This window comes from Rhea pennata, chromosome 19 (genome assembly GCF_028389875.1).
Source record: "Rhea pennata isolate bPtePen1 chromosome 19, bPtePen1.pri, whole genome shotgun sequence".
Classification (NCBI taxonomy): Eukaryota; Metazoa; Chordata; class Aves; order Rheiformes; family Rheidae; genus Rhea; species Rhea pennata.
Window position 1 is genome coordinate 13,488,127 of NC_084681.1, and position 24,496 is coordinate 13,512,622.

Consider the following 24,496-nt stretch of genomic DNA (forward strand, 5'->3'; position numbering starts at 1 on the left):
TAATCAAATTGTACTTTCCCATCTTTTGTCCTTCTGCAAGACAGAGCTATGTAGGTAAAATCAGCAAAACAACATACTGTCTAGGTGATATCACCCAAGTTACACAGCGCTTCAGCTCAGTGCTATGCTAAAAAACAAGAAAAAGTAAAAAGGAATTTTGTTGTCTCCCCACACCCCATTATATTCTTAAATCAAACTATGGCCATAGTTTTATGCTAAGCCTTTTCATAAAAGCATTTTCAACTTATCAATCTACATTAATTTTTTTTCCCCCCTCAAGTTAATTTAATCTTTTTAAAAGCTGGCACGGAGGGCCCCAAGGCACAGACCAGCGCGGAGAGCAGTCTGCCTAAGACAGGACACATCCGAGGTGCTTTCATCTGCTGACTTCTGCAGGGCAATGCTCCACCAGGATTTCCTAACGCGAAGGAATCATTTGCGTCAAACCACACGGGATTTTTTTTTTTTTCTCCCTGTAAGACGTGCCATGACGTGCTGACAGCACAGCACAGCTCTCGCCCCCGGGGCGCCTCAGAGCAGCTCTGCTCGGGGCAAACGCTGAAAGGGACATTCGAAAAGGAGCCACCACGCGAGGGGGCCACAAGCCGCTCCTGCCACCTCTCCAGTCCCGTGGCCCTGGAAGCCAACCGCAGAGGCCCCAAGAGCGGCGGTCGCCCTCCCCTTCTAAGAAGGCCAACCTGAACCTCGCCGCCTGCTCAGAGCCGATCCTTCTCGGCTCAAGGACGCCAGCCGCAGGCGGCCAGCAGCTTCGCCTGTCACTGACCTCCGAGAACTGACTGCCACGATTTCACCCGTACCAGCCCAAAGGTGTGGGAAGGAGAAAATTAAGTCTCAGACCTGCTGCCAACTTGGCACAGCCCCAAAGTTTCCTTCCTGAGTCCCAAAGAAGGGCAGAGGCTGGCTGCCTGCAGGAGGGAAGCTCCCAGCCCCGTGGCAAGGGAAGGCCTCACGGCTGCAGGGCAGCCAGAGGGTTTGGTCTCCCCTGGCGCTCAGACAGGCGAGCCAAGACGCGGGGCCAAGGAAAAGATGCGGCACTGCTGCAGTCTCCCAGCTTTAGCCAAGAGCCACGCAGACATCGGGGTGCTGGGGACCAGAAGCGCTCTTCTCAGGGTTTCACCATGGCACGAGATGTAGCTCAGAGCGACGCTTCGGGCTGCCCCCGGTCCCACAGGACGCTTGTCCCCTGGTGCAAGCCACGGCCTTTCCGCTTCGTAACCCGAGGCAGCACCTTCGGCAGGGCGGGCAAAGCTGCCCGCTGCCATCCCGCGCCCCAGTCGCGCAGCGCTCGCCGGCGCGGCGGCCCCAGAGGTGTGCGCGGCCTCCTGTATCGATTACCTGCCCCGGCAAACAGCGCGCAGAACAAAACTGCCCCTTCCCACTGGTTTCTTATAATTAAGGTGGCAAGCGACAATTTAATCACGCTAATTGCCTAATAGAGCAGAAGTATGTTTTCCTTTTTGTTTGCTGTTTAGGTTTTAAACCAAGCATCTCCGCTTCTCTTTTGGCGCTTGCCGCACTGGCAGATAAATTTCTGCACCCAAGGGAACGGAAATCAAGCTTTCCATATTTTCAAGGTATTAAATTACATTTAACTTTCCCCACAGGTAAGCTTAAACAGAGCACGTGCACATGGAGAGCGGGAGAGAACAAATCCCTGTCAAGTAGCGTTATGAAAATATGCCTGAGTGGGAACTTCAGCACACACAAAGAGTTCAGGCCATAGCAAGGCTACACTACAACGAAAGCCATGTTTCCCCCTCTTTGCCAGGAATTTCCTCCTTGTAGTCCTGTAGTTTGAAACACAACAGGGAATGTTTTAGAAACTAGTTTAACAGGACCTCAAAAAATATTTACGTTGCCTGCCCACAGAAGGAGATCGCCCCACTGTCACATGCTGAGAGTGCATGATGGTTTTACTCCCCTTTTTGGCAGTGGGTTAGAAAGAGCTGGTTCTCCCAATTACTGTACAAGTCCATATAGCTTTGCAGGCGTGATATGGAAGAGGGAAAAAACAAAAAACACCCCCCCACACACACAATCAAAATACCCCGCTGTTTTAATCTGTAACCGCCGCAGCACAATCTGAAGCGGTTGTGGGGCAGGACTCGGTTTTTACCACACTTCTGCAATGTTCTATATGCTAGGGAGCTTCCTGGACAAGATCCACCACTGTGCGCCAAAAGTGGTGGCACAAAGGAGATCATTATTTAACTATACACCCACTCAACAGCTTTTAGTTACCACGAGGTCTCCAGGGCGCTTACTCTACCATCATCACCACCTTGCCCTTCGAGTCCTTGCACTTATGAAGCAACCTGGTGCTTACGCTCCCCGGGTTCAGCAATATCCGAGCTCCTCCTGCCAGCTAAACAGCTCCGTTAAAGGTGGTGAAGGATAAACCATTTCCAAGTCCTAACACCAGGGCAACAAGTACAGCTGAGGATCTCAATCACTCACTGCTTTTTTTTTTTTTTTTTTTTTTTTTTTTTTTTTAAGAGATAGTAGCTTTCCTTTGAGGTGAACAGTTTACAATTTCTCCTTGCATGAATTCTAATAGTTCGTATTCTTGTACAGACAGATGTTTCTGGTGTGCAATTCAGCTGACAGTGAGCATCCTGCGCTTTGTTTCAAGATGCTGAGTTCTGCATTTTTTTTTTCTTAAGGCAGCAACAATTTGCTTGCGGCTAGAAGTATGACTCTTCTTTAAGTAAAACAGTGACACACCTAAGGCTAGATTAAAAAAAAAAAAAAGCTGTATGTAATTATCAGCTTGCTGACACACTAGGTGAAACTGTGTGTCATACTGTATTTGAATAGTTTCCCCCCCGCCATTTCTCTCTACAAGAGCTGTTTATATTCAGAGAAGTTATGGCCAACGTAAGAATTTAAGTAGAGCCTTACTGCAGCATTGATTCTAGCTACAACATTGTGTAGCTTTGCTAGAAAATTGAGTATATACATAGCAGAACACCTTACAACTAAGTATGTGGAATTCTCAGCTTCCTCCCCACCTCATGTTTCTCCCCTCTCCACCTACTTATTCCAGATTAGTGAAGTTGGCATAGCTGGCATAACCGCAGTGTGAACTGGTATTACTACTATAGGTGGAAGATATCAACTATTTGCATCTGGTATTTTCCTAAAAAGAGAAGTGGAATTCATTTCCAAACAACTGAAAGCTGAAAGTCAGGAGCTTTTTCGGAAATGCAGACATAACTGTCCACGAATTCTAATAGCTTCATGACATTCAAACAAAGTACAACAGATCAGATAAAATCAAAATGGTAAGCTTACATCTAATATACAAAGAGTGACATTATTTTGCAGCACAGAATGAAAAAAGAATGGGTAAGAGAAATATATTGCACAAAGCATCACAAACAGAAGAAAAATTCTGATAAAAAGATGCCTTACAAGCTCAGACTTCAAGCATTTTTTTTAGGTTTCACTTAAGGAACAAGCTTGTTAGCCCTGAAAAGAAACCTCAAAGCTGTTTATTTAAAGTCAGAGGACGGAAGCAGCAGATTTACTCTCATGAGGCTACTGACCAAATCTACAAAAAATATCAGTTTTGAACCAGACCTTAAGCATTTGTATGGCTACTCTCATCTTGAAGACATGCTGGCAGCATGAGTACAAATCAATTCATGCCAGTTTAAAGATTGTACACAACTCAGCCCAGTTGGCAACAGCCTGTTGGAAACACTTGGTATCATTCTGGTCATGGGTGTCACTGTCCTCATTGCTACCATTACCCATACTGGTCAGATTAAAAATAGCCCAGGAATACAACCCAGGATGCAATCACACTTTAGTTCTACCATTCAAGCACATCTTTAGGTACCTTTATCTTGAAAAGTTCATAGTATACACGATTCACAATGAACTCAGCTAGAAGACAACTTAAATGCAGCTCTTCAAATTAAAATATTTCCTTAAAAACTTACTATGGGAAATATTGCCATCCATGGCATGCTTAACTTAAGCAGGTCCTTTCTGCAGTACCACATTCTCTTTCTGGAAGCCATTCAGGAGCACTGGATGGTCTCATCTTCTAACATACCTTGTTGTTATGAGACAGCTCTCCTTTAGTTTCTTGTGAATGAAACATGATCAGAACAACATGAAACCGCCTTATCAGAGACACAAGGCTAAGATGTCTTTTTTGTCTTCTCAGTTTGAATAAAGAAAAGACATGAAAACTAAACAGATAAATAAATAAATAAATAAAAGGTTGGCCTCAAGAAATTTGACAGTGGATTCTTAGACAGAAAGATTTTATCAAAGTCCCATCCGTCCATCCCGCTCAAAAAATAGCCCTGCAGCAGGTGCCTCACACATATGAGATACTGTCATGCGACCCTACATGCGACCCCCTTTCCAGCACTGGAAAGTGAGGCTACGAGGACAGAGAGCAGCAAAGACCAGGAAGTGCAGAATGCACTGGGCTCAAGGAATAAAAATGGGCATGCAGGGATTACAGACCGTCTCAAAGAACTTTAAAATGAGATTTTAAAGAAGAAAGAACTAGTCATATTTTCTGTGTGTACCTGCTGAGCTAAATAAGTAATCCTATCTTTCTTTGCTAGACAGTTCCTTCCCCCCTCCCCCCGCCTCCTTTAAAAGATACTGCTAAACGCCTGTGGATCAAAAAACCTCCAGTGGAGACAAGAGTTGCTGCCATCAGTGGGTGTACTAAAAGCCTGCCAACAAACTGTTAGAAGTTACCTCTTTGTATTTACAGAGCTGCTAAAGACACTGTGAAGTATCAGCAAGTGTGCAGCCAACAAAAGCCTAAATGCCAAAGAGAGAATCCCATAAGGCTGGTAAATAGAAGAAAAAGAAAGGATTTAAAAAAAAAAAATGTAGCTGCAGAAGCAGCCCTAGTCTAATGGAAAAGAGGTAGCTGCAGAAAAAGCCCCAGTATAAGAGAAAAGCTGCACCAAGTGCTAGTCCATCATCACAATCTGACCGATATTGATTTGGACATCTTTTGAAAGTTTGACTTCCGTAAGCCTTTTGAAGCAGACATTACTGATTGAAAAAGTGGTACTTGCATACCTGCCCTTTCAGCTGTAGGTATGGTTTAACACAGTGGTACTCTAAGAAAACAAAATGAATCAAAAATGAAAAAGTTTATCTCTTTTTTTAATCTTTAACTAACTCCCTCTGCTAATTACAATAAAATCTGTTTACTTTTCAAAAGTGACATTACTAAGAATTCAAGAGCACAGCACAAAGCTCAGTTCTTAACACTTTTAGAAATACAAAGTGATTTTATTTTTAAAATGTAACTGAATGTAATGATACATAAAGAGCCCATTATAAAATTTTTACTTTTTCCAGTTTCAATTAAACAAGAATAAAATTTCCTCCAGAGGAAGCCTGTATTTCAATCAGCTCATTTAGCAAATTTTCAGACATGAACTAAAACTTATGAACTAAGACTGGTTTAAAGAGTCTGGTTTAAGAAACCTGTATAATTAGCTCTTACACAACTCAAAAGAATTGGGTATAGGAATCTTTGAATCAGAACACTTGGAAAGGAAAATTAAGAGATTGCACATAAAAAGCAGTAGGCTCTGAAATGGCTCTTTTGAGAAGAGCTGATGTCCAGCTTAGTCTTTTAGACCTAACCTGCTCAACCGTGCCATCTGTTCAAGCACCAAAATTCCCAGTGTGCATCTGAAAACGTAAGAAGTGCCTTGCTCCTTAAGCATTCTCTTCTCCTACTATTTCCAACTCAGGATGGCTCCATAAAGCAGCTGCCAGGTTTAGAGCAGTTTGTTATTTTCTCCTCTACTGCACTAAGCAGCCAAATCTTAACTTCCTGAATCTATACCACAGAGTTGATCAGGTGGCAAGCAAATGAAAGAGGACCCCTCCAACAAGAAACTCACTGATTTCTCTGAATCCTTTTACTGTGGATTTCTTTAGATTTCTCTTTGGTTTTGCTGTGACAGATAAAGAGAAGGAAGTGAAGTCACCACACATGAGAAGGAAGTATTTAGATACATTTCAATCCAAAAAGGTTAACCACATCGTAGTGCAACAAGAAAATTTAGAATTCAACAATTACATGGAAAGACAATTTGACTATTGTACTCGCCTCCTCACCCCGCCAGCATATTCAACTCTTTCTGACTCCAAAGATAATCAGCATATCTGGTAATTTTTAATAATATCCTTTGAATGATGTCATTTCAGAGAAACCAAAATTTCTGTTCCATTGAGAACAACATTCAGAGCTGAACTAATTTCATCCTCACTATATGGGACACAGAAGCTACTTCTTAAGTGTACCCCTAAATGGATGCATCACTGTTGGCCAATATCTAATTTTAAATGTTTTAAAGATAGAGCCTTAGAATATTAATTATTAGTCTAGCTCCTTTCTACTTTTGAACAGATTTTTAAAATGAACTGTAAGTAGCTCAGCAACTTACCTTGAAATCTGATTAATAAATGGTATCAGTTCTGACGGATCATAAGCACGAGCAAAGGCCCAGCACACGTAGCATGCTGCATCTCTCACATTGGAACCCACACTGCATGCCCCTCTTTTTTCATCATACGTTAATGCTTTCAAAATGACGGGAATGACTGTGAAATAAAAAGGGGCAGAAAAGCAACAATTAGAAGCATACAGCAAACCGAAAGGTATAAGGACATTTAGTACTCATTAGAGAAAACGCACAGTGTGAGGTATGTGCGTTTTAAGAAGGAAAAGAGGGCATAACTCAATACTCACTAGCTGAAATCTTGAATGAGGAAGAAGGGATTTGGATTTTTGCATTGTATTTTGATTCTTTGACAGTAATAGATTTTTTTGTTTATTCTCTTCATGTATAATTAAATGAGGATTGAAGCAAGGGGGCTACGTAAGCACATCTTAATTTAGCAGAATACTGTTCAGAAAAGCTAGGAATTATATCAGAAGGTTACTACAGTGATAACATCTTGAAGTTCTTTAGTCTTGACACACCGCTAAAGACAAAATGCAAGAAAGGCGTGAGAAGTTTTAAGGGTTTGTTTCATTTTCCCCTCTCAACTGAATGGGGCATTGATTAGCTGACCTCAAGCTTGACAGAGAATGGATTTAGCAACAGTCTTGCACTTCGGAACTTTACTTAGAAGACCTAAAGTATCTTCTCTGTATTTTTAACATAAGTTTAAAAAGAAATTATATAAGGAATATGGATACCAAGCCCTCTTCACTCACAACTACACTGTGTTTTATCTATCTATTCCCATTTGCCTGCAGAAGGACTTGTCTAAGCAAAGTTACTAAATATCTAAAATTTGCATTTTGAAGCTCCTCTTACGAAACAGATCATTTTTGGCCCACTAGACTTCAAGCGTATCTTAATTTATTTAAGGAAGGCTTATATAACTCATTCCTTATTGGTACATGTTCACAAATCAAAGCAATTTTAAAGTACAATTTAAGTAGTACTGGACCATAAATACTGCAGCTTACTGAAACAGCAGCAGCTGTCATTACACAAAAATATTTCTTAAGAAATAGTCTTGTAACTAGCATAAAATAAAGTATTAGAATTCATCTCTAAGCATTTATCACACCACAAGTCCTAACACGGCCAATACTTCTTAATTAACAACAGCTGTGAATCAAACAACACCAAACCTGAAAAGGACTTGAGTGAGTACAGTCTTGCAAACCCTTGAAGCACAGCCACACGTTCAACATGATTCTTATGTTAAGAAAGTGAGCTGCTATAGTCATATCACCTAAAGCTGTTATTTTGAGCAACTTCAATGCTGTGTTTTAAGTCTGAACCTATCAGCACTGCCAAAATTGTGCAGATCATAGAGACAGAACGTGCATGAAACTGTAATATAACCTAGAAATGCAAACAGGTGAATGAGTTTACTCTCATTTCTGCTTAGACATCCAAAACAATTGCAAAGACTACAAGATTTAATGCAAGAGCAGAAGCCTTTGATACAGAAAAAGAGTTTACCAAAAAAAAAAAAAACTTTCAACATCTCACTTTCCTATCAACTGTCATACTGAATTCACCAACATACCAATTTTTGTCAAACAGTGAGAAAATAAGAGATATTTTCAATTTAAACAGCAATATGGAATCACGTACTGTTCTTCATAATATACTTATGATGCATTTAAATTGACTGTAAACCCCAGATCTGCGAGTGCTGTCTCCTGAGGCCTGGAAGAGAGACCCAAGACAAAAGCAACCAAGAGCCATCCGCGGAAGCTGCCTTTTCTTTCTCTGTTAGGTTTATCCTGGATTGTAGGGGCAGAGAGACGCACTAAAACACAGGACAACATTTAATGGAAACTAGACTTCAGCAACAGGTTTTTTTATTTATTCTTTTTAGTAGGAACAGATCAAATGACAAACTGAGCATGACTTCTTTCATGATAAGCAAGTATTTTCTATTTTTATTATCACAAATTATTAAAGATATACATGATGACTCCACTCAGTTACAGGAACTGGGGAAAAAAAAGTCAGCAGAAGAAATAAACTCTGTTTCTGAATGGAAATACTATATTGTGTATTCCTGAAAATATGCTTAGCCTATTTCCCCTTACTGACTTAGAGAATCATCCTCAACTGACACTGGCAGGATGTCTCTAGTAACATATGCATATGCAACATCTAAACTCAGAGCTTCATTCTGTGACAAGAGCGGCTTTAACTGTGCTCATGAAGCAAATCACAACCCAAAACTCTGCTGATACTTGAATGGCATACCCTGAAGCACGACAGCAACAGACTCGTACTGAGGAAGACGGAGCAAGCAAAGGAGTAAAACAGGAGTAAAGGCTAACAAAAAGCATATATCTGTCATTACAATGAAGTGACCAAAAAAAGGTCAAGAAAGCAAGTAGATAAAAATGTCAGCTTTAGTACTTATGTCCCCGTGAAAAATGGAGAAGTTGAACAGTTTTCCACAAGTAAGAGATCCAAAAACTTAAAGAAGAATTCTCCTGCACAGCTCTAGCAATACACTGCCACAGTTTAACAAATACCGCATGTAAAGCTCCCTGGAGGGCTTCCTTTTGGCATCTGCAAACCCAGAAATGTAATTTGAATACAACTCTCTCTAGATGGCATATCTTTAATAAATGAATAACGCCTGCAGAAACAGCCTCTACAAAAAGCAAATAGTCTCTCAAAAATGTCTCCTTACTGCATCAAATTTATCAAACACATCTTTTTTCCCTTAGAAAATACTTGTCAAAAGATGAGCCCATTGAAGAACTGTATTTCTTCAGCAACTGTGACTTGCTAAAGACACATACTTGGATGAAGGGAATAATCACTAAATAATTAAAATGCAATGTTCAGTTCAGTCCTTGTATGACTGCTACCTTAAAGAAAACAAAATATGCTTCATACATGGAGAAGTGTTAAACTGCCATTTAAATTACTTTAAACCCACTAAAGAAAAGAAAGCAGTAATCAGAGCAATAGGCAAGATGCAGCTCTCTGCATCACAGGCACTACATGGAAAGAAAAATACAACTCCCGTTTGGGAACAATGATATAGCAAAGATGGATGGGTATTTTGGCACCTTCCAGTTCTGAAAGAAACTGCAATAAAAATCTTCAAAAATGTCGACCAGCTTGTTTTGAAAAATGCTACATCAACTGATGGAAAAAAAAAAAAAAAAAAAAAAAAAAAAAAGGAGTTAGCTGGTTCTACAGGAACACTAAAACAGCCGCCAAAGGCAATTTTGCAAAGCTGCTGCAGATTTCCTTCAGTGCAATGTGATTACTCCAGCTACTTGAGACAGCTGTAAGCATGCTCTCATCCCTCTGCATGCTGAACAAAAACAGGGTGGGAGGGGGAAATGCACAGAAATATCTGTAGAAATGCCTGCAGAAATCATGTGCGTAAGCAGCCTGTCACATTTTAATTGTCTGTACAAAAGGAAAAACAGGTGGGTTTTAATTTAGGGTAGTAATTTCCCAAATGGTAGCACCAACAGCAGCTGGCACAGGACTTACCAGGGTGAGTCTCTAAGACACAGATGATGCTGCCAGGGATCTTGTAACAGAAAATTATGGAAATGTAAATTACTGATCATGGGGTGATTGGTTAAAGTTTTCGTGCCATCAGTGGTAGAATACTTGCCGGTAAATCATGGACTACGGGAAATGCTATATAAAGACTGCTGATAAATATTTCCGTTTGGGAAAAAAAAAAAAAGTGTGGGGGGGAATTCACCACCAGCATTATATTTCCTGCTGGCATTTAAGAGTTATAACAACAAAAGAAATCCTACCAAAAATTTCAGTTCTCACTTTATTCTTTACCCTAAATTTCTTCAAAGATGACCCAGGTTTCTTCTGTTCTAGCTTCCTGCAGTGATGCAGGAGCATGTCTGAAGTCAAGAAGGAGTAATACAGGCAAAATATCTGCAGTGTCTAACCTCCTGTAATTGAAGTATCTTAAAAAGACCTTCCTAACCCATAGCTCGATAGAGGCTCTTTACATTACCACATACATACAACTTTCTGTCTTCAGTCTAAACACAAAACACAGAGTTAAATTTTATTTAACCTTTTCCTCAGATCTAAACTGTTCAGGTTCATACTCTTCCAGAGTTGTGTTTTATACACAAAGTAGCAATGAAGTTCAAGGCCTTGCAGTCAGTCTCTGCATTTTATATCTGTAACATAATTTCTACTCAACACAACAACCAATTCCCCAGTAGTCAGTGCAGTCAGAGTGTTGTACTGTGCTGGTCTACACTGTTTTTCAGATGTAAAATGATGTCTAATTCATACCCCAAATCAATTCCTCCAAAGAAAAAAACACAAGTGGGAAAAAAAAAAAAAAAGAAAGAAAAGAAAAGAAAGCAAAAATCATTTGGAAGGGTAGAGACGAGCCCTTTTTATTTTGGAGATTAGAAATATGCCATTTCCTCCTTGAAACAGAGGGAGAGTAGATGACAAGAAGGGCTGAAGCGTCACTTCATTTTAAAAGTTACCATTTCTGCCAAGAGTTCTACATTAAAAGTTTGCCCTTAAAACAGACAATAAGCAGCATCCACTCCCAGCCCAATTCTGAAATCAATATCCACCTGTTGAGCTCTATGAACATTCAAGAGACTACAGTCACCTTTACCTGTAGCCTAGAGGTATTAATAAGCACCTGCTGCACTCCACCCTGCCTTACCTAACAGCATAACTGCAGGTTGCAACACGGCCCTGCGCTCCAGCCTCGAGAAAAGGCAGAGGCAACGTCGGCCTCCAGAGCTTTGCAAACAAGAGATCTGCTCTCACCTCGGTGACAGGTTGCACAGCCGTTTGGCTTTTCTAAACCCGGATTTCAAACCCTCCCACGGCCTTTCAGTTGCAGGTGATCAGCACAAGCGACACTGATAAAACTGATGAAGCACGCGGTAGCCTTAACTAAATGAGAAATGCTTCATACTAGTCTTAAAAAAAAAACATGGTTTTATGAACATACCGTACACAAACCTAGCCTACAACACATGCATGAGAAGTCATGTGTTACTTCATATTGCTGTGTATTTTTTATTTATTGCAATGTTTATCACAAAAAACATACAAATACAGTAATTAAACAAACAAACAACAAAAAGCCTGTTTCTTTGCCTTAGGTCTTGTCTGCATGAGAAAATTGCAAAATTCCATGTTAACTCTATTTCATTTAAAATAGATTTATTCAGTGGATCTCAAGTTAATTAAAAATTGTTCTACATTTATTTTAAGACTAAAGTATGCCACTCCTAGAACAAGTCAGAATTGTCTTTTAGGTAAGTCTCGGATTTTGCTATGAACTGTTTGAGAAGCTTTCTTAATACAATTAAATAGTGGTTGGTTACCATTACTGAAGTATTGTGCACAATGCCACTAAAAGGATATCTAGCAACATTACAGTTATTAGGGAATTATGGAGCTTAATCACAATTCTAAGCATAAATACCAAGAACGAGTTTTGAAAAATAATTTTATTTTTTTAAATTGTTCTTGAATAAAACTAACTCATTGCAGAAGTGTCCTTTGCTGGGTTCATCCTCTTTGTGAGCCACAGGCATAAGAAAATAGGTAGACAGGCATATCTACAATAAGCAAACTTCCCGTGTTTTTAATAGCCTACCTCTCACTATCATTCCTATGCCCAAAAAAGAACTCTCTTCGCATTGCGAAGAGTTTCAGATTTGAGACCATATGTTTTTATACTGCACTCCATCCTCTTTTAGAAAAAGAGGTAGGCTCTAACTGTAGCTTCATTCAGGCTCTTATACCAGTATTTAATATATCAACACAGATGCAAACATAGATAATTCTAGATTAGGCCGATTATCAGGAATAAATATTTGTTTACAGCTCTGCCAAACATTTACGATTTGCTCTCGTGTTTTCTAAACAAGCTGTCTACTTCAGAACGTACTCTCAAAAGAGTATTTCATCCACAACAATAATTACAGCCACGAGGAAAAGAAAACGCGTGTAGTGCTTTGTCTGTTGGAAAACATTCCAGAGTGCTTCTCTGAAACGCTCTGCTCTTGCATCCGGTGGGGTAAGCGTCTGAGCATGGTCCACAGGCGGTCTCTCATTCCTGCACCCGGGCTTGACCTAGTTAGGAGTTTGCAAGGCAGGAAGGGAAGAGTATCGCAATTCATACGTGCTCAGAAGCTCTGCTAGAATTTAACAGCTGAAGCCTCCTCAGCTGCCTCTGAAGCTGCCCTAAGCTTGTCACGTTTAACACTGATCCACGTATACAAGGCTGCATATATGCATACCCACAGACCCAACAAGCATTTTGAAACCCGTGACTAGGAAGGACTGTGTCTGTCTGGTTGCAATCTCAGTTCAGTCTCTCACTACTTAATGAATCAAGAGAGTCTTTAATTACATGATCACGTGATATTTTTTTCCATGGACCTATCTCAGCCAGCACACAGGAAAGACCTGCTCCAGCAATGAATCACAGCTGGGCAGCAAAGGAGATGGCTGTCTGCCTTGCTGTTGAGGGTGGAAAATACGTGATGCAAAGCCTGGCTGTTGGGCAGGGTGAGAAGGGGTTGCTGGTGAAGCCGGATGTTGCCCTAACAAACTGCAATTCTAACTATCTCTCTGCCAAAGACTTACTGTTTGATACCAATCACATTACTTAAACACACCATTTAAACAGCTGGATGTGAGCTTTCATTCCCCAGGTATCTGCTTCAGTGAACTAATGGCAGGCTTGCAGAAGTGCTACAGCACTGAAGCTAGGGTCAGTTTTGGAGGATGGCAAGAGGCCAACAAGGAAGCCAACTAAGAGCTGTATTTTGGCAAGGCAATCTTAACCTCATTATGTAATGCAGCCATCAAAATTCAGTATCATCAAGCACCCCTACCTGACTGCACTAAAAAGGCTAGAGCTGACCGAAGACGTGATTGATGTACCTCCCCTTTCATGCTGAAATAGAGTGCTAAACAATGTTAGGGATTAACCTACCCACTCATGCCAAAGGCAATATGAGCACTGAACAGAGGCCTTCGTACAGCTAACAGAGCTCTTCCTTTAAATTAAGCAGTAGTAAACTGCAGTTTAAGGACATGAAGAAACAGGCTTATGAAGGAATCCTACTATGCAAATACATGACTTATTCTGAAGGATTATAAAAATTTTGTAAATTTCTAACAGTAGGTGTCAGGGAAGAAAAATCACCAAAGAAACTCCAACCTTAGGCTAAGGTTGTGCAATAACAGGATAAACCTTACAGCGAAAAAACTAGAAGCAATTTATTGCCATTTATTCTCTGCTAAGTATTTATATCACTTCCCAGTTGCACCAGCAGTGAAGTAGGGGAAGCTTCGGCTCATTTCTTCTTGCTTAGCCCTGCTGGCTAGTAAAAAAATATTTCTATGCTACTTATAACGTTTCCTTGCTAATCTGAAAACTAACATGACAAAATATGCATTGTGAATTTAAAAAAAATATATATTATTTTCAAGACCATATATTATTTTTTAAAGTTCACCTGGGAGTTAGAGAAAAGAAATTCTTCTATAACCAGCCTTTCAGGTTTGGGTGTTCTCCATTTTCTAAGAGTCTTTTCCATTTCTTCCTGTATCTATGATGAAAAGTACCTGGAGACTTGCCAAAAGCCTCACAATTAACTACCATAATAAAATACACTAACATATTTCAGAAGCCTAACTTCTTATTGCATCTTCCAAAAACCCAGGCAGCTGCAAATCAGTATCAAGCTACTTATTCTGGAATACAAAAACACAAAAAAAAAAATCATGAAAAACAGAGTTTGCAAACAAGTTTATAGAATGGATTTCTGTAAGACTATTTAAACTTCAGTCTGCCTCTCACCCTATCTTGCCCTCCCTTCTCCATTCTGCTCTTATTATCTTGGTTCAGTCACATCAAATACACACCATTAAAATAAAGCGGAGTTAAAAGCACAAGTGAGAACAGAATCATGTAATAGGAACTGTCAAGCAAACATCATTGGTACTATCAGATCTACCTCCAATTTATGCTCTATCATGTAAACATGAAACAGCTCTGTACTTACAAAAGACCATCTATAAGTTAACAACAGATGTTTAGAAAGATCAATCTTTTTATGTATCAAAATTCAGTGGTTTCTCAAACCACAAGGGTGCTCTTCCCAGAATACCCTTGAAACCAGAACCGGCAGGAGGGCTGAGGGAATAGTTTAAACTTGTCTTCTACAGTTTTCAGAAGTAAGCCTGGGCCTTTCCAAGCTTTCTAGATGCCAACAAAGATCACATTCATATTCAGATTAATATTATAGTCAACAGAGAAGTTCATAAAGTAATTTTTCAGAGGTCTATTTTTATTCTTCAAACCTAAAACAGATTACCAAATGTCAAACGCAAAGCTACCCCCTAGTACTTCAAATAATCATGTGTAATTTGTGAACCAGTCTAGAAACTGCCATCACTGCTCAGTCAAATGTTCCCCTTTAGCTTTCCAGAAGGTTGCTGACTCATGTAAATCTCTCCAAACTCAACCACAAGAGACAAAAAGTACAAGACCATGGGACAAATTTTTTAAATACAGAAGAAATGTCAACTGAAACAACCAGTCTGTTTCCTATCTAAACAAAGTGCTTACTATTCAACAGGAACAATATACAAGTATTTCCCTAAGTCAGGATCTTGGATACGTGTAGCGATGTGTCCTACCTCTTTGTCTGCAAGGCAAAAAGCAAACACCCCACGGATGCACAAAGACCTTCCGAACTACTTTCCCATCCAAGTCAAGAAAAAGTGTGAATGAATAAGGTTTTAACCCACTCTTACAGACATGCTCAGGAAATTGATGAAGTCTCATGGAGCTCCTTCTCTTAGGAGCACTGCATCAACAGAAATAAAAGCTGGCCCTCTCCAAATCAGAGCAAGACAGAGGAGTTTGATAAAGTATCCCAAAAGCAGAACTTCTGCAATTCTTAAGTGACTGATTTTCACATTGAATCCCAAGACATCATAACCTAACAAGCCCATCACCTGATGTCTCAAATTTAACACAGCTCCCTCACTAACGGTATCCTTTGATAGCAGCCTTCAAATGCTCCCTTTCTTCTTTACACTCTTTCGTTTCTCTCTTTATTCTGAAGGTAACTTATAAACAAAAGAAAGAAAGCTGTTTCCTCAAAAGTCGAGTTTTTTTCCCCACCCTATTTATTATCCACTTAGTGTTCCCAGTTATTAATATTCTGAAGATAGGAAATCAAATCCAAGATCTGGATCACCCACATCAACCCACCAGTGTTAGGCTTCTGAGTTATCCACATTTTATTTGTATATCTCTTCAACATCATTGCCTTCAATTCAAAATTTGCTTTCCTTTTTGGCACAGTTAAATAAGGAATGGAGGACCGCTTCAATCCATTCACTGCAAATGAGTAAGGGAATATAAGCATATAGGCGGATCAAGAATAACATCTTCCTGGCTGGAATCCCACCAAAGAAAGCACCAATCCATTGAAAGTTTAACCAGGCACTTCTTCTAAACTACTTCCCTTCCTCTTCTTACTCCAGAGATGCAAATGCTTCCAATCTTACTTTAAGCATAAATATATTGCGTATTTTTATAGCAAAACCAGGATCAACCACATAATGTACAACAATCAAAAAAAAAGTTATCTTTGACCATGAAACATTATATTACTATATATGAATACTATATTACTCTGACATGCTACGAACATCTAGGAAGTTTCATGTTCCTATATATGTTGTTTCCTATATAGAAAGTTTCTCCTATGCATGACACACCTTATTAGCTAGAAAGTTTATATTGTGCTGTCATCAGGAGAAATTTTAATAATGTCCTTTCACAAGCAAACCAGAAATTCAAGTAAATTAGGATTCTCTTGTTTGTTTAGTATTTATCCCCACCCAATTAAATAAAAAACCCTATAAATAACAGTCTGAAGCCTACAAAACCACAAATATAGCACAAGACAAAAGATGTACTGAAACCACACTAAAATACAAGTTTTTGGCCCTGACATATGCTGCGCAGTAAGCAATGTTTCTTTTAAGAGTGCTGCAATTCTAAACGTAGAAATTCACAGAAATTCTTCATTGGTAGTTCCTCAGATCCTAAGCTTTTAAACAACTTCTAGACATTTTGCTTAGCAGAATGTTTTCCCTACATGTAATTTTAGCGGCATAATTCATATTAAATACAATCAAAACTTTACAGCTGCAAGGTAACCCATAACTTGGTTCAAGAACTGCAGCATTTGAAATCCTTCTTTCAGGAATAGAACAAAATACCAGATTTCACTTGCTGCCTTACATTCCTTGCTTTAAAAAATGTATTTAAGTATGTATTTTAACATATATTAATCATATAAATCTTTACAAAATAAATTTGACATATTTTAAAGAATAACTGAAAGCCAAAATCATGTCTTGAGTCAAGGAATATTCATTATGAATCAGATTGTTCTCTTCTTCACAACCCTGGCATCACAGCAGCACCTAGTCACTGATAACTCAAGTAAAATGTGAGGGACTACTCTTTCATATATTAGAACTGGACATGGCATAATTCAGATCCATACTATTGGATTCTATAAGAAAAGCTTTGTATAACATAGGCGATAGAACCATCTCAATCTCTGGCGTAAGTTTTGAAAACAAAGTAAAAATGAACACATACTGCATGAAAATCATTTTAATAAAATAAATTTTAAAAGTGAATATATAAGCTGAACATCAAGCAGAAATTCAATAAAGACATATTTATCTGTTGGAATGACTAGTAATGAAAAGAATGATTATTAAAAACCCTTTCTCATAAGCAGTTTATAGTTTTGCCTACAGTCTCAATTTCTGATGTTACCTACTTCCCCCAAGATGTTTCACTGCCCAAGGGAGAGGATGGGCACCAGAAGGAAGATCATTCCTAGTTCCAGGCCAAACACTAACAACACAGGCCACAATAAATATCTAAAAATACAATCTACAGTTGCTATTAACTACTGAACTTTTATTCTTTTCCCAAAGAAATAATTTGCGCTAGTAATCATGAACAAGTGGCTCACAAACATCAGCAAGGTAATCTGCCCAGACATATCTCCAAAGTCAGGGACTGGAATCATTATGAAAAACAAAGGCACTTTCAAAGGTGTTATTTGAAAAGTATTAAGACTGATAACTATTCATATGGGATAGAAGAAAATAGTTAAGAGAATATTGTACAAGAATCACATAATGTTTTGGGGCATAGCACGAGTTATACCAATTGTATTCAAATCATCTGCTCTGTTCTGCAACTGGTAAAGAATAGCCTAATGCAAACATGCTAACACAGAGTAAAATTCGTCAACAACTTAAGTTCAAGTTATCAGAGAAGAAGGAAAATCAGACTTCCTTGAACTATTAGCTCAAATAGAGCTATGTCATCTACATACGGAACCAAGGTGACAAAGACAGAAGTGCCAGTCATGCAGTTTAAAGACACTTCTATAAATCCAAGCTCTAAGCTTCACTAGCTGCAAGCCTGCCAGTGTCCACCTCTGTGAATTTATTCCTATTTATCTTTGATCATACCTCTCTTCTGTAATAACTAGCTCATGAATTTGTAAGATGTCTCTAGAAAGACCTGGAAATACTCTTGATGACTGACAATCAATGGACACCCTCTGAATGCCTGTATCAGAGTCCCGACGGAGATGAGGAAAGGTCAAAACAAGAACCAGTCCACTGGCCGGGTCATACTTGGCTTTTGTGCAGAAAGTTAATAATTACCTGACAAATGGAGTGGTGGATAACTGACCAGAGCAATGCTAGGCACCACTTCATACATCTTGGGAACTGAACTGTGAGGTGCAAGATGAAAATAAAAATCAGATAAAGCAGTTTTATCAAGAACAGGTTAAGTTCCTCCTGTGCCTATGTATTGTTTCTGCTACTGACATTTTGTTTTCTCTTTAAAACCAATGACGAGCCTAAGAATTTAAACAAAAATATAAAGAGGGAGTTTAATAGCATTTTAAAAATTGCAGTCTTATGCTACAGTAATAAAATCTGTGACATTCAACTACATTTACTTGATAATATTGGGAGACTGAATTTTAAGTAGTTTAGAAGAAAGCAGTATATTCTATACAAGAAGAAGCTATAAAACTACAACTACTGCCCTCCAGAGATATAAAATAATCACAATAAAAAAGGAACTTGGGGGGGGGAAATATCAATAGCACAAGTGTTATGATGGCAATCCTGGTGTTCTCCTCCAATAAGCTGATTGTTGTGCTCAAGTAAGCTAAAACAGGTGTTACCAACAGGTGACTGGGACCAGTTTATCTAATACTCATGCAAAATGCAAGCATAATTGGTTAACAAAATTAGGTGATGAAATACTATCACTGCAATCGGGATTTATTACTTCTAGGAGCACACACAAACAGGAGCTATCATGTTCCTTTTATGGGGTCCACTGAGGAATCTTTTCTCCCAGAAGTGGCTTTTCAACACCATCCAAGTGCCAATAAACCCCCCATTTCCCTTGCTTTTTCTTTTTGCAGTTTCACTTTGTTCAGCAGCTGATTTCTGCTGACCTGCCTAACAATTGCAATTTCCAGGGAGTAGCTAAATTTATAAAGTTGATTCCATCTTTTACCTGGATCGAGGCAGCGGGGAGACATCCCATATCTCCTTCACACAACAGATGATGGGAGGGGAGGGAGGGATCAAAATTTTTGAATAGGGTCTGCCTCTTACCCCAATTCAGTCATCTATATTAAAAGTGTCCTTCAAGAGCTTCCTCTAGGTGTCAGAAATTGCAATGCTTTTTCAAAACAAATATGTGATTTGACCCTATTCAAGGAAATCTTACTTCTGCTTCTTAAAAACTATCATACCCACCACAGACAGAAAAAGAAACCTGATGGTACTTTCCCTGTGCTACAGAAAACGTAAAATGATCCACATTTGTAGAAGAAAAAAAGAGGACAGTTATGCAGGTTGATATACAAACAAACCTGTTAACATGAAAGAAAAGTTCTTTTCTGGCAGGTGAGGACTACTGATAAAGCAAAGGACTTCTCTCAGGTCTTTTCAGACTGACATTACAAGAACTTTCTCTGCAGCTCAAATCTTCCCAATATACTACTTGATATTTCTTCAAAACTTTGTATAACTAAATGGAAGAATAAGGGACTACAAATATCCTCATTATTACAGCCAAAGCCGAAAGACTGGCAAACCACTAGCAGTAATATGACATCTTTTTACACTGTTAAGCTGCGTTACAGAAAAATGAAAACAAAACAAGACCTGTCTTTTTACCTTAAAGTTAGTGATTGCTTTTATTAAGAATAATTTCTGATAAAGATACACTGGCATAGCAAAGGAAAGGATGGTGATCTGCATCCACAGATAGGAAAGTAGATGTCCGTAACTCATTCCATCAAGCCATATTAAAATGATTTTTAAGACACTACTTTAGAAACTAATTTTGAAAGAACTTTTACCCACTGCCCAAATAGGCTTTATAGTGTCAAATTTCCTTAATTATCATTCAAGAAATTGCTGAAACTTTCACATACGGAAGTATGGTGAATTTTCTACTTTGAAAAGTAACAGTCTCCAACTGTAGCAGCTATAGAGGAGTGTGGGAGACAAGGGAAGGCTATCCTGTTCAACAGGCTGAATTTAATAGTTTTTAATGTCTCAGTAACATTAGAAATAGTAGTTAAAAAAACAGTTTTTAAATACAGTATCAAGAATTTATTTTAGAAGCAGCTAGAACTATCAAAAGATTCTCCCTTTAAAGCACCGGTATGCAAGAGGTTATTCTTTCACTTAACAGCTTTGAGATGTCATTAAATAACTGGTAAATACACTAATGTATTTGCCATTTATGAACTCTAACTAAAAGCAAGTGCTAGCACTAATCGATGGATGATCATTCAACTTTCTCCTTTCACCACGCAGGTTTACAGCTCCCGAGTAAACATATAGACATGATAATCAGATCCTTGCTGAGGGGACTCCTTCCCATTTACAGGATCTGTGCATTTGACTGTTTATTATAGGCAAGCTTTGGCAGGTTCCTGCACCAAGCAAGCTTGGAGTTAGTTCAGTCCCGCCTTTAGAGCGGAGATTCATGAAGGACAAGAAAATTTAAATAAAAGTTGTGGGGGGGGTCACAAGGATACGAAAGGTACAAAAGCATTCAAGCAAAAAAATAGCTATTTAAAAACACCAAATGGTTATTTTTAAGCTTTACTACCCCCTGCATACAGTTGGTTCTGCTGTTCCCAAGTCATTTTTACTGCAGTTACACTTGTGAAGAGCTCAGTGCATCACCCAAGCCATTCCGGACCCTGCTCTGCAGATGACTACTCAGAGCGACAGGCATGGCCGCTCAGAGCCAAACTCGGTCGTTGGAGGGTGCAGAAGTGGCAAGCGCTCCCTTCGACAGCTCAGGAGCTGAGGTAATGCCGAATGAAAGCCGAAAGCCGGGGACGCAAACAAATGAATTGTAGCTTCAGGCTGGAGTAATATCAGGTGCATCTCTACACCCCGCGGGCTCAACTCCTACACTTCTTAAGTCCCTCCCCCTGAAACAGCCTCCTGCAGTTTCACTTAGCCAGCCAGCCAAGAACAGGTACTTCTCTCCCAGCAGTGACAGCTCCAGCTCACCACCGCCGGGCGCGCCGGAGCTTTCTGACATCTATGCATCTGGTAAGCACCTTTCTGGGCTTTTTCTTTTCTTTTCTTCTCCTTTTTTTTTTTTTTTTTTAAGGGAAATGTTCAAACAAACCGTGCTCACGTTACCACGGGAAAAGGCAGGCGGAGGCGTTCGTTTTGCAGCTGCCGTTTTGCAGAAGCCCCGGTTGCTCCTAGCAGGTGCACTTAGGGCACAGCTTAAGACTTCAGCAGAAAGTTTTGACGGGAGAAGGAGGTATTTTAGTCTGTGAGAAGAAAGTGACTTGTGCAGCTCTTTCCAATAATTAACTCTGGTTGGTAAAAAGCATTTAAGCCCCTCTTTTCATGCAGAAAACTTAATGTATTATGTAGAAATACGGCAAAACCTGTAAGACATCAGATGCTGCTCAAAATTGCTATGTTTTCTCTGCCAACTATTCTTTATATAATTGTACCAGGTTAATCCGAAACTTTGTATGAAAATAAGGCATTCAACCGCAGTTTTGATTTATTAGTTTTCCAGCTTCTGGGAAAATAGTATAGCAAATTGAATTGTTTTGATTTTTCCACGCTCTAGTCAGTCCAAGCATAATACAATTTGGAGTTTTTCACCTAATATTAGCAAGGATTTTCATGTCTTACTCGCTCTGCCTAACTTCTTTAATTGGCGGTGCTGCACTTCCCCACGCCCGCACGCGGGCTCGCAGCCTGGCACACACACTCTCCTCGTTGCTCTGCACCTTGGATACGCATGCACGCTCCTTTGCCATCACCGCCAACCCACCGCTTGCGCCCCAGTTTCCTCCTAATTAACAAACAGGGGCGTTAAAAATCTATCTTTCAGCTTAAAGGACCTGGAAGTTTAAAGGGAGTGGTAGTTAATCAGGAGAAAATCTCAGCTAGAATGGAACTCACAAATCTCGTTCTTGCAACACACTAGGTAGGTGACAATGGCATGTCCTTGAGTTATGCAATAACGCCACATCACAATATTTTAATTATAGCGTGTCCTTCAAAATGTTCCACCCCAGTGAGTACTCCTGGTCAGAGAGATCAACATCACCGAAAGGATCCTGCAATAATAATGAAGTGTGCATGACAAACTGTTACGGAGGTTGCTATAGCAGTATCCGAAAAAGAAATATAATTACTACTCCTGCTCTTAATAAAGGACATTTTGAAATTTCCCCTTTGATCAGCTGAACACCTTAAATAATTTAGACTACTTAAAAACAAAGAAACGACAAGCATACACACATATACAAGTGTGCGTGTATATATATGTGTGTGTGTGTGTGTGTGTGTACACAAACATATACTTTTATTTATATATATATATATATATTTACACACACACACACAACATTAAACAATATTCTTATTTTGTGGACTTAACAGATTATAAAAGCCAGGAGATAACAATAACATGTACTTTTAAAAATGGAATGAAGAAAACTTGCAACTAGCTGAATCTCAAGCTGGAATGGGCTATCGTCGAGACAACTAAGGATGTATACCATTGACAAGAAACATATTCGCAACTAAGTACCTCAAGTTTAACCAATACTGTCTGAAAATCTGGTTTTAGTGAAAATAGAAATAAACAAACTAGTCCAGCTCAAAATTAGCAAGACAAATTTAGAATAATATATAACTACTTTAACTTCTAAAATCAGGTATCCAGGAAATAATTTTCTTTTTTTTTTCTTTTCTTTTTTTAATTACCTGAAAATTATGAGCCTGCTAGTGAAGATTTTTTTCCCCTTTTTAAAAGGATATCACAAGTTTTTGTATTCAAATTTAAAGAAAAAGCAACGCTTATTTTGACTTTTTCTTTGTAATATTAAATTTTAATTTCTTTAGTACAAAATATACATTGTACAATTATAACTGATTTTTCTATAGAGTTTCAAGAGGTTGCACTTATTTTAAACCATTAATGTTTATGCTTATGTGCAAATAGTTTTTTTTAATTATGAAATATGCATCTCTGCCAGATACTCCAGCGCTTTACTTGAGAAGGGAAATTATCCTTTTTGACTGGATTGAGAAATATTTTTCTAACTGCATTTTTAAGCCATAAGAAAAAAAGGGATTAAATAATAAAAGAGAGAAATAGAACATTCAGCTGGTTGACACTAGCCTAAGTTCACTGCGGGGGAAACACCCTTCAAAACCAGCGGCTCGGGCTCCTTCTCGCAAGTAAGGACAGCAGCTTCTGGGAGCACCGCTGCATATAGGCTGAGCATGCACCAAAACAAATGAAAAGAAAGAAAGGAAAAAAACAACACTCTTGTAACTCTCTCCTATTATAGACATTGCAAAAACGCTGTCAATGCACTAGATTTCTAACATTAAAACTGCAACAATGCATTTTATCGTATTGAGAAACAGGAATAACCTGAATCAAAGTGAAATACCAAGTACAAATTTGGGGGGAGAGCATGGTAAACAGGACACACAGGAATTTGTATTATTAAGCAAAGGAAAGCTAGCAGAACAAGAAAATCTAATTAACATCTCTTTATTATAAAGTGCTGCACCTGAATGCTAATTCGGACTGTTATCGTAAATGGCTAAACTAAGAATGCAATGGAGTTTTGACAACAATATCTTTTTTCAAGAATAGTTAGTACAAGTACTTCCAAGAAGATGCAAAGAACAACAGGAACAAACTGACTTGACCAAGTCCATTACAGACTGTCCATGTTAGTTATACATCATTAGTCAAAAATAATTGCAGCAAACTTACTTAAGGCAAAAACAAGGACCAGCTACCTATCTGGATGTCCCCTTCTATGCCTCAGATACTCTTCTTCATTTCCTTTGATGCAAAACTATTATTCTTGCTCTTTCACAGAAATTCTATCATTTAAAAATTTTTTTTATTTACTGAACTATAATTTTAATCAGACTCCAATTACAAGGTTTTAACATGCTGCTGCATATTTTAAGTAATCTTATATCACTGTTATATTATCAGTTTCCAACTCAAACCATTTAAAAAAATAGTTTTGCTAAAAGCTGAGAAATATAAAGCTACTCGTCTACATAATGTTTCTAGTTGTTTAGCCTGTTGTATGTTTAATCATTCATTAATTTTAAGAAAAAGCGTGTTAGTCTTTTCTATTCATAGGAGCTTTGCATTTTTCAAGGTGTCTTCATGATTACTATTTTAACAAAATTAATATTTCTATGACATCAGAAACTATATGTAATATATTTTGCTAGAATCACTGTACCTGATAAAACAAGCAGCAATTCTGTAGCTTTCCCTTCAGCTTTCAAAATGTGTGGCGTGT

General features: G+C 38.8%; 1 protein-coding gene across 2 annotated transcripts in view; it reads right to left on the reverse strand.

Moving 5' to 3' along the window:
- Positions 1-24,496, reverse strand: part of TBCD (tubulin folding cofactor D) — a 129,655-nt gene that overhangs the window by 64,704 nt on the left and 40,455 nt on the right. For both annotated transcript variants that reach the window (XM_062592070.1, XM_062592069.1), the window contains exon 15: positions 6,468-6,624. In XM_062592070.1, the coding sequence (XP_062448054.1) occupies positions 6,468-6,624 (157 nt within the window). The remainder of the gene's footprint in view (positions 1-6,467; positions 6,625-24,496) is intronic.